The 11,316-nt window shown below is 53.4% G+C and overlaps 1 protein-coding gene across 1 annotated transcript in view; it reads right to left on the bottom strand.

The window, feature by feature from the left end:
* Positions 1–742: 742 nt before the first annotated feature.
* The window catches only part of LOC144935405 (coronin-2B-like), a 75,449-nt gene continuing 64,875 nt past the window's right edge, over positions 743–11,316 (bottom strand). The window contains exons 8-12 of the mRNA XM_078862000.1: positions 10,998–11,094; positions 9,656–9,768; positions 8,867–8,957; positions 7,363–7,592; positions 743–4,520 (exon numbers count right to left, since the gene is read on the bottom strand). Coding sequence (XP_078718126.1) covers positions 4,164–4,520; positions 7,363–7,592; positions 8,867–8,957; positions 9,656–9,768; positions 10,998–11,094 — 888 coding nt within the window. The 3' untranslated portion in view covers positions 743–4,163. The remainder of the gene's footprint in view (positions 4,521–7,362; positions 7,593–8,866; positions 8,958–9,655; positions 9,769–10,997; positions 11,095–11,316) is intronic.

Below are 11,316 nucleotides of genomic sequence, written 5' to 3'. Positions count from 1 at the left end.
TGAGCGTGAGCACGCGCGTGATGTCAACATACGCACATCTTTGCCACTGCCTCCTATGTATGCGCGTATGTTGAACTTCTTTTGCGCCGTACGTAGGCAACCATGCTCATCGGAGGTGCGGGGGAAGGACAACAAAACTGAACACACAGAAAGCGGCTCTAAAGGAATGGGTTTCCGATGTAGTGTCCCCCACAACGCCTCATTTGCTTCGTGTGAAAATAATTTCACCCGTGCTTTTTTTTTTACTACCTTAAATCCACAAGTTGAAGAGCACCGTCGACGCCACTCTTAATACTCGGGCGTTCAGCGTCGCGCAACGCACGTGTGTACATTGAATTTCCTTCGCACCGTACGTAGCCAACCGTGCTAATTGTGCACTCCTGTGTCGCTCGGCGACCCGGCTCTCCCTTGGTATTCTCACAAAGAGGCCCTCGCCCCCAGGTTGAAAATAAAGGAAAGGAGTGCAACACGTCGTAGGCTTTCGCGACCAATATCATCCATAATAGAGTTTTTTTTGGGTTAGATCGCGTAAATATATAAATGTGTCGTTAAAACCCGCCACCATCCGACACAGCCAACTAGTAAGGGTTGTCACGCCAACAGAACGTGCCAATTCGTCACTAGTACAGCACGCCGGTGTGTTGTAGATGTTGTGGCTTGGCTCTCCAACACACCGGTTAGTGCCGTACTCGTGACGAATTGGCACGTTCTGTTTACGTGACAACCCTTACTAGTTGGCTGTGTCGGGTGGTGGCGGGTTCTAACGACACATTTATATATTTACGCGATCTAACCCAAAAGATAACCTCTATTATGGATTAAGGAAAAGAATTGACGGAGAAAAAATTAATAAATTCGGTCTAAAAAAAAGAGAACATATTGAAACCGAATGGATGCCAGATGTGCTTGCCATGTAAGCACGACCCCTCAGCTCAAACTACAACCCCACTACCAAAACATTTGCCTTGCTGCTGTAACAACATTCTTATCGGTCCGTTCTGTAATAAGGGAGGGGTGGTGGCAGTGCTAGATGCATACCTGTCAACCCCTTATCAGTGCCCTACATTATTACAGACCAATTCAGACCCTATTGGTCACCCCGTGCCCTTAGAAATCTCAACGTTCATCCTACAAAGTCCCATCGCAAGGGAGAAACACAAACAGACGGCACTTTTTTGTGTTGTTTTACACTCCGTCTCGCTGTACAAGAACAGGGGGTAAACCGTATGGGTTGACACGGCGGCGCGGAGCAGCGACGGAGGTGGCCCTAATCGTTTGTGCCCTCGTGAGATTGTGATCTGAATTTCCGGTGACGTGGCACACGGACGGGGCGGGAGGGCGTCGTGTCGCGACCGTTACCCGGCCGACGCTCTCCGTCGCGTTACAGCAGACGGGGCCCAATGCCGCTGCCTCTCCCGTGGAGCTCGTTAATAATATATTTTCATTTCTCGGCGATACAATACGAGCGGTCGGCTAGCGGCATTCCTCCGGGGGGTTGGGGCGGTGGCTGTGGTGGAGAGAGCGAGCGAGCGTGTGGAGAGAGATGATGGGAGATATAGAGCAGCGAGCTCGGGCAAATCGCTCAACCAACGCGATCACCCGTTCCTGGTTTTCTCTCAGCATCATCATCATCATCTTTTTCGTTGAGGTAGCTGCCCAAGGGAAATGTGTAAGTCTTCACAGGGCACGAAAGAAGCCCCAGTCCGATTATTCACGGTTGTTGGCGAAAGAGGTTCAACGGTACATACACTCGTGTTATTAGAATTTGGACCGCTCGTGCGTCGCTCCGCAACCCTCGTTCTGCTATTGTGCAAGTGATCGACTCTCACTGCCGGTGCGAGGAGCCCCGCATCAACCCGCCATCGATTTCATGCGGACGCTTTTCTTTTGTGTCGTGTGAAATCCCGGGCGGCTGGGAAAAAGCAGGAGGAGCCTCGCGTTGCCACAGCGCCCCGCTGGGCTGGCTGCCTGCTCTGCCTCCTCTCTCGGTCGTGGCGTGCGCTGAAAGACTGGCGGACCTGGGGCTGTACAAGCGTCGGGAGCCATAGCACAACCGCCACTTAACACGGGCATCACCCATCATCACCATCACCCTTCACCATCACACCGCGACCGCAAGCTAGCCCCGCCGTCACCATCACCCACACCATGATCATCATCATCATCTATACCACGAGGCCACCAGAACATCACCTAGATGATCATTTTCATCATCTCCACCACCTACACAATCATCAATTCCACTATGACACCACTACTACCTGCATTATGATCACATTATCATCTCCACCATGTGTGCCGTGGTGGTGGCGAGATGTTAACTCTCTCGCCTGGTATACAGGTGGTCGTGGGTTCGATCCAGTCCCTGACGCCTGCTGCTGTATATGTGGAGTTTGCGTGTCTTTCCCCGTGGTCGCGTGGATTTTTCTCCGGGTCCCCCTGGTTTTTTCCCTCCACATTTAGAATCAACATCACACGTTTGGATTTTTTTGCCTGCTATACATTTCCACGTGATGATTCCCTTTTGTCGAGCGATTATTTGTGGCCGTGTCGCTTATGACAAAAAAGGCTACATAGCACAGTGGCACTCACATGGTAAAATGAGAATAAAAAATTATAAAAACTAAAAAATAGACACCACCATCATCATTATCGTCTCCAAAAGCTTCACCACCATCATCTCCACCACCGCCGTCAGAATCGCATTCTTACCATCACCACCACGACAAAGACCCCCCCCATATATATATATATATAACCTTGACAGACTGTTGGGGCAAGTGCTGTTGGCGAGCAACTACAATGGCCGGCACGGCATACGGAGGGGCGGGTGGCCAACACCACGCCCGGCCGCCTTTGTCTCCCCAGTGGCGATGTTTTACTACGCACCACACCAGGTACTCATTTGAGGCCGGGTCGATCTAGGGGGGGAGGGGGGGCAGGGGGCGCCCAGGGACCGGTTCAGATAATCCATCACCGGTGTTGGTGGCAGTGAGCGGGAATCGAACTCGGGTCGCCCGGTTCGTAACGCCGCTGCTCCCCACCACGACGCCACCACCACCACCACGACGCCACCACCACCACGACGCCACCACCACCACTACGACACCACCACCACCACAACGGGGCGCACCGGGCAAGGGCGGCGAAGGGAGGCCGCCCGCGGGCCCCACGAAGCAAGAAGCGCGGCGAAGCGGCGACGTCGAACGTCACCCTCGGAGGGACCCTCCCGGAGCGCGTGGGGGGGGAGGGACAAAACACGGCGCGCGTGTGTGTTAGACCGAGGCTGCGTGTGAAAAGTGACGAGGGGAGGGATGAGAAAGACGTAGGGAGGGGGGAGGTGACAGACGAGGTGGGGGGGAGGGAGGTGACAGACGAGGTGGGGAGTGAGACTGGGGGGGGGGGGGGGGACGAGGCAGACGAGGCAGATTAAGAGACCTCCTCCCTCCGTGATCTCAGAGCTGCGCAGTTCCCAATCCGCCCAATTCCGGCCGCTTTCCCAGGCACCCAGCAAGGACTTCGTAGTCGGCCCGGAGCAGCCAACGTAGGGGCAGGGGGGGGGGGGGCACGTGTAAGGATGTAAAACGGATTTTTCCTCCCCAAAGTTCAAAAGTCGGTGATGATCAGGGGAGTGGTGGAAGCCGAGGACGGAGGGGGGGGGGATGTAGACAGCCCGACCCTGTGTCTGCGACGACCACCGAGCTGCGACGCTGGACTCACCCAGCAAGCAATGCGGGGAAAACTAAAAAAAGCGAAACCTGAGACGCAGTCTTCCACCTCACCCGCCGGAGCTCCCTTCGCCGGACAGCAGAACCAGGGCTTGCCCGGCGCACCACATTCGGCACGCCGCTCGGTACGGCCGTGCCTGCCAGACACGTGCGTCCTGCGGTCTTCCATTGCTGCTGTTGCTGCTGTTGTTGCTGCTGTCAGCCCGTAACTTCCCACTGCAGGGAAAGAACCTCCCGATCTTTATTCCATTTCTTCTAGATTCTTTGTCGGTGCTGTCCGGTAACCGGCGACCCACTAAATATTCTCCGGCGATGGGACCACCCGGACGCAATTAAATCCGAGCACAAAAAAATCCCCGGTCGCTGGGTTGACGGTTGCCGATGCCCCGGTTACCAGTCGCCGATGCCCCGGTTGCCGGCTGGCATGCTCTCGGCTCACGCCGAGGAGTGCGACGATGCCGCCGAGTTGAACCGCGCCAGGACAGGGCGCCGGGCCGACGCGTCGGCGGGCGTCAAGAAGAGAGGTGCGGCCACTTGGGCCCCCACGGTGGCCAACGGGAACTGCGCCTGCTGCTGCGTTTGCTGCTGCTGCTGCGCTTGCTGCTGGTGCTGCTGCTGGTACCGCTGGTGCTGGTGTTGGTGGACGACGGCACGGCTCGCGCTGTTGTGCAGGTTCCGGAGCTCGAGTTCGAGCTGCCGGATGCGGGCGTCACGGATCGCCAGCTGCGACCTCAGGTTGCGGATCTCCTGCTCCTGCTGCCTCAGCCGATCGTCGTCTGGAGGCGGCCGGTACTAGCGGGAGGCAGGCGTGTGGGGAGGGAGGGTGGGGGGAGTTAAGGCGCCGTGTTAGCCACCGCTCAAAGTTAACGAAGCGTCGATTCGATCGTCTTAACTCTCGGATCGGTCGTTTGCGGTCCGCTCGCAGCCAGCATTACCACGTCTGCTGGCTTTACCCCGCCTTGTCCTCACGTCGAGGCAGCTGCTGTCCTGAGAAACCTGTATGTTCTTCCCGGGACATTAAGAGTCCGTAATTAGAGATGTTAACTACCTTGCCTGGTATCCATGAGGTCGTGGGTTCGATCCTGACCCCGACGCGTGCTGTCTTTTTGGAGTTTGCGTGTTTCTCTCCCCGTGGTCACGTGGATTTTTCTCCGGTTTTTTTCTCCACATTTTATAACCATATGTCTCGAGTATTTAGCTTCTATAAATGTCGACGTGATAAGCCACATTGTTGAGCTATCGTTTGTGGTCAGGTCGCTTCTGAAAAAGAGCTTTACAGCTCAGTGGGCCTTACCTGGTAAAATAAATAACAGTTTTTGTTTCGTCGAATACACCACTCAATAGTTTGCATGCAGCTCCCACCCTCTTCTGGTCGAGCAATGATATCCTACTTCCCATAACATCATTCCTGCTGTCTTGTACCCCAAGAGATGGCAATCCCCATTTACAGCTCTTCCGCCAAGCCACTGAGCGGTTGGAGGTGTCCCCACGCTGTATCAGTCACGGAGTTTGTGCGACCATACTTCGCCACGCTGGTCAATGCGGGTTGGCTGGCAGAGCAGGGAGACGGCGCGGGACTGGCTCAGATAATCGCCGGGAATCGAACTCGGGGTCTCCCGGGTTCAGAGTACGGTGCGCTGACCACCCTACGCTACCCCTCCATCCCGACCGACCGCTCGTCAATATTTTCTGAAGTGATATTTTTTGGCGAGTGGAGAAAACCAATCTGCACAAACCACACGGGAGGAATGATATTTTTACTAGTATTAAAGTGCTCAGAGTAAAGCTAGCGGCGGTGCAGCCAATGGCGGAGCCAGGATTTTCAGGTAGGGGGGGCAACCCCTCCAGCAATGAAAAATGATAGAGGAGTTGTGAGTAAGTAAGGACTTGTCCCTTGCTTTTTATTCGACGCGTGTGCGTCTAATTCGAACCGCGTTGTGTGATCGGCATCGCGCTCGCTGAAGGTGAATGCCTTCAGGGAAGTCGTGTACTGTATACGCAACTGCGCACAATTCTGTGAGTCTCTTATAACTGCTTTGCCGTTACTTATTGCCAATTATGGACTCAGACTATTCTCATATCATCTCATAGAGTCCCTGGCACGTAATAATAATATGCTACACAGTGGCAGTGGGGGTCGCAAAATGTCGATTTATTACTAATAAACCCCAATGATCTGATCTAAATTAGGGATTTCGATCAGATCATTGGGGGGGGGGCACGTGCCACCCCACCCCCCCCCCCCACTGGCTCCGCCAGTGGGTGCAGCGGGTGGCATGCTGCGTCCGCTCCAAGCCCGGCGATGATTTCGATTCTTCGCCACAGCTAACGACAGTGGCAAGCGGATAACTGAACTGTCTCTGCGACCCCCGCTCACCCAACCTCCCAACCTGCGCCGAGCAGAGTGGGGAAATACGCGGCGTGGAGAGGGAGACCTCCATCCAGCGGCGGATTCAATAAAAAGCGGAAGAGATTGACGGTGAGATTTCGGAGTGACAAAGGCGTGCGATTGCTCCCTACGCCCACCGCAGGTGTGATTGGTGACCTCAACTCAGGGGTGGGCAACCTGTGACTCTTTGAGGACCGCTTCGTGACGTACGTGTACGTCACTTGTTCTTCTTCACGTACGTCATCGGAGCGGGAAGTGAAAGAGCTCACGGGAGGGCGTGTGGCACAGTTTGGCGCCCAGCTGACATAGAGTGCGGCGGTCGTGTCGCTACAGTTGTATGCGGTGAGTACAGTGTCTTTAAAAACAACGGCGCTGCTACACCTCTCTAAATAAAGTTAAAGCTGAGCCGCTCGCACGTTCCGAGATTCAGCGGTGAACGGGACCCCAGACCTGCAACTCTGGAAATATCGAAGTTTAGTTTTTTTCCCGAATTCGAAAACAATTGCTATTCTTGTTACTTCGGTTGCAGACGTCTGCCCCGAACAGCTCCATCAGGTGGCAGCCCCCCAACCCTTCGCCCCCCCGCCCCCCCCCCCCCCTCATTGTAAAGAGCATAAATTTCACCCACGGTCGTAAAACTATCGTGCGTACATTGTGACGGGGCGGTGAATAATAGATTGGCAAACGTGTGTATAGCCGACAGGCTGCGGCGCTGGCACTGCTGCGGTTGGCCCATTCGCGTGATTAAAATCCCCAGTCAGCCCCGAGTTTGATTCCCCAGCCTGGGCTGGCGTCAGTGGCGAGTGGCACCTGAACCTGACCCTGATGGTAGCCAGGAGATGTTAACTCCCTCGCCTGGTTTACAGGAGGTCGTGGGTTCGATCCCAACCCTGATGCCTGTATATTTGGAGTTTCCGTGTCTCTCTCCCTGTGAGTTGCGTGGATTTTTATCCGGTGTTTCCCTACACATTTAAAATCAACATGCATTTACAGTATTTGGCTGCTATAAATGTCCACGTGATGAGCCACTTCGTTGACATATAATTTGTGGCTCGAGTCGCTTTAAAAAAAAGAGCTCCATAGCTCAGTGGGTCTTGCCTGGTAAAATCAAAACAATGGTTTAGTTTAGTACAATAACCTCGCTCAATTCAGGACACGTGCTACACTCTTATCGATCGCAACTTTTTAGATCGTTGTCTGTTGCTGACCTCTCGTTTTTCCTGGTGATATTTTTTTATGATTCACCTTGCCGTCGACTTTATCGTTGGAGTCGTTGGCGCCCTCATGCCCGTTCACCACGACCTGATCCCTGTGCCGGGGAAATGAGCGCTGGGCCGGCGCGACCTCCCGCGGCACGCCGGCAGCGGTAGCAGCGGTAGCGGTGGTAGCGGAACTCAAGTCCGCCCTGCCCGGCGTCACCGCCACTGAGGTGGAGGCCTCCAGGGCCCCGTCCTTGAGAGACACCAGCTTAGGGCCTGTGGGACAGACCCGATTTGTGATGAGCAGTGGTTCTTATTCTTAACCTGGGGTGCACACACCCCCTGGGGTAGCGACAAACGGAAGCACAAATACTTAGTTTTATCAAACCTCTATGTATTTATTAACATTATACATTTTGTTTACGATTGAGAATCAAAGGGGTGCAAGGCTGCAGTAAAGGGAAGAACCGTTGCTCTAGACAATAGACTGACTGGTCTCTGATGGGGTCCCTAGACAATAGACTGACTGGTCTCTGAAGGGGTCTCTAGACAATAGACTGTCTATTGTCTCTAGACAATAGACTGACTGGCCTCTGATGGGATCTCTAGACAATAGACTGACAGTCTATTGTCTCTAGACAATAGACTGACTTGTCTGTGAATGGGATCTCTAGACAATAGACTGACTGACTGACAGTCTATTGTCTCTAGACAATAGACTGGCTGGTCTCTGGTGGGGACTATAGACAATAGACTGACTGGTCTATGAAGGGGTCTCTAGACAATAGACTGACAGTCTATTGTCTCTAGACAATAGACTGACTGGTCTCTGAAGGGGTCTCTAGACAATAGACTGACAGTCTATTGTCTCTAGACAATAGACTGACAATCTATTGACTGACTTGTCTCTAGACTGTCAGTCTATTGTCTCTAGACAATAGACTGACTGGTCTCTGAAGGGATCTCTAGACAATAGACTCTTATCGATCGCAATAGACTCTTATCGATAGACTGACAGTCTATTGTCTCTAGACAATAGACTGACTGGTCTCTGATGGGGTCTCTAGACAATAGACTGGCAGTCTATTGTCTCTAGACAATAGACTGTCCAGTCTCTGATGGGGTCTCTAGACAATAGACTGGCAGTCTATTGTCTCTAGAGAATAGACTGACTGGTCTCTGATGGGGTCTCTAGACAATTGACTGACTGGCTTCTGATGGGGTCCCTAGACAATAGACTGACAGACTATTGTCTAGAGACAATAGACTGGCTGGTCTCTGATGGGGACTCTAGACAATAGACTGACTTATCTCTGATGGGGTCCTTAGACAATAGACTGACTGACCGGTCTCTGATGGGGACTCTAGACAATAGACTGACAGTATATTGTCTCTAGACAATTGACTAGACAATAGACTGACTGACTGGTCTCTGACGGGGTCCCTAGACAATAGACTGACAGACTGGTCTCTCTCTCTCCGCATGAACACCACCACTCAGAAGCTGTAATCGGGGAACAGACCCTGGCTCGTTGAGCCAATGAACGCACCTTTGTTGATGCCACTCAGCCACTCGTCGGCACTCAGAGCTGGCTGAGGCCCAGCAGTCAAGGGGTAAATGTCCTCTTGGTAGGCCTCAGACTGTGGGAGGGACGGATGACACCAACTGTGCAGTGAACGTTTGGCTGGGTGCATGGTGGGTAAGGGGTTCGTTGCCCAGTTCTTTTCGTGGTACAAGCAGTTACTGGTCGTGGGGGATGCTTGCTAGCTTGCTCATTCACTCACTTATTAATTAACTCAGTAATCCGCTCATTCACTCACTCATTCACCCACTCAATGGTTCAATAACTCATGCATCCACTCACCCGCTTGCTTACGCTTTTACAACTACTTTTAATTTTACCGGGTAAGGCCCACTGAACTGTATAGCTCTTTTTCAGAAGCGAACTGGCCACAAATCATAGCTCAACGAAGTTGCTTATCACGTGGAAATGTATAGCAGCCAAATACTGTAGAGATGTGATGTTGATTCTAAATGTGGAAGGAAAAAACAGAGGACCCGGAGAATAATCCACGCGACCACGGGGAGAGAGAGAGACATGCAAACTCAAAATATACAGCAGGCATCATCAGGGTCGTGATCGAACCCACGATCTCCTGTATACTAGGTGAGGTAGTTAACATCTCGCCACTGTGGTGCCCCATTCAACCACTCACTAGCCCACCCAGTCACCCACTTAGTCGTCCACTCAGTCACCCACCCACTCAGTATCACCCACCCACCCACTCACTCAACCACCCACTCACCCACCCACCTACCCGCTCAGTCGCCCACTCACCCGCCGTGGCACGATCATGGAGATGGGCTCAATGGTGCCTTTGGGGACGATGAGCTTGTAGAAGCGGAAGACCTCGCACGCCGCCGTGTCCACGCCTCGTTTGGGCATCATGCCTGGATCGCAAACCGGACGCTCGCCATCAGCCCTGATCTGCGAGCCACGAGGCATCCCCATCATGGCAGAACACTGCCGCGCAGGCAGGCAAGCAGGCAGGCAGGAAGGCAGGCAAGCAGGCAAGTAGGCAGGCAGGCAGACAGGCAAGTAGGCAGGCAGGCAGGAAGGCAGGCCGGGAATCAAGTAAACGTTACAGTGCGCAATGGCGCGCACCACAAACACGGTCCCCTGGGGCTCGTGCGTCATTGGTTGAAACCACCAGTTCGGAAGAACCGCATCATGGCGATTTTGTCTTCGCTCGCCCGTTGCAAGTAACTGAGACGACGCCGCACCTCCCATTAGCCCGGTCGGCTACGCACGGTGCGAAAGGCGTTGAGGCAAGAGGATGCGGCCGTGGACCGGCTATGTCCGTACCGGGGCTCATTGGCACAGAACCGCCATCGACATCTACCGCTGCCGTGTGCCTCTGGGCGTGCCTTGACCCAGTCAGGCAGCACGAAGCGGAAGGGGGGCAGCAGAGGGGGGGTCGGGAGGGCGGCACGGGGGAACCCGTAACCCAGACCCTCGCTGTACAACTGCCATCACGGGAATGAAGTTGGAAGAGTAGACGTTGGCGGTTGCCTACTGAACGTACCACCGCAAGCGGTGATTGATGATGATGATGACCACGACGACGATGATTGATGATTATTTACAATGTGCCCCTGAATGATACTCATGACACTGCCAATGATGACGATGCTCCTGCGGATGGTTCTGATGACATTCATTATAACGACGATAACTATAATGTTACAATGATGTGATAATGACAATCATGATGATGGTTGAGACTATGATAACAATGACGTGGTCTGAACGACAGCGTCTTTTCCGAAAGGCTCTTTCACTATCAACTTTTTTTTATTTTACCAGTTAAGGCCCACTGAGCTATGCAGTTCTTTATCAGAAGCGATTTGGCCACAAATGACAGCTCAACGAAGTGGCTTATCATTATCACATGGAAATGTATTGCAGCCAAATACTCTAAAGCGCGTGATGTTGATTGTAAATGTGGAGGGAAAAACCGGGGGACCCGGAGGAAAATCCACGCGACCACGGGGAGAGAGAGAGACACGCATACTCCAAATATACAGGCATCAGCGTTGGGATCGAACCCATGACCTCCTGTATACCAGGCAAGGTAGTGGGGGGCAGGGGTGAGGGGGGTGGGGGGGGGGCAGCTCACCCATTCCTTTCTGCGGCTGATGAGAGTGATATTCCCCGAGGAAGTGCAGGAAGGGCATCTCCGTGCTGATCTCGTAGTAGCGGATCGTCGTGTCTCCCTGCGAACACAGCCCAGTCGCGGGGACGGTCATCGCAGATCGAAGTGGAGAGGCGCAGGTTGAGTCCTCCAACAATGGATTGTCCAATTTTGTGCATATTCGTCGTCATCATCGTCATCATCGTCATGGTCTAGTACCCGCATCTGACGCCATGGTTTGTGAGGATGCGGCAACCCCTAAACCGCATCCACTTCACGAACCACAGCAACAGCAGCAGCTGAT

Source organism: Lampetra fluviatilis, chromosome 13 (assembly GCF_964198595.1).
Source record: "Lampetra fluviatilis chromosome 13, kcLamFluv1.1, whole genome shotgun sequence".
Classification (NCBI taxonomy): domain Eukaryota; kingdom Metazoa; phylum Chordata; class Hyperoartia; order Petromyzontiformes; family Petromyzontidae; genus Lampetra; species Lampetra fluviatilis.
The sequence above is the reverse complement of the archived record's forward strand: the minus strand, read 5'-3'. Positions and strand labels throughout refer to the sequence as shown.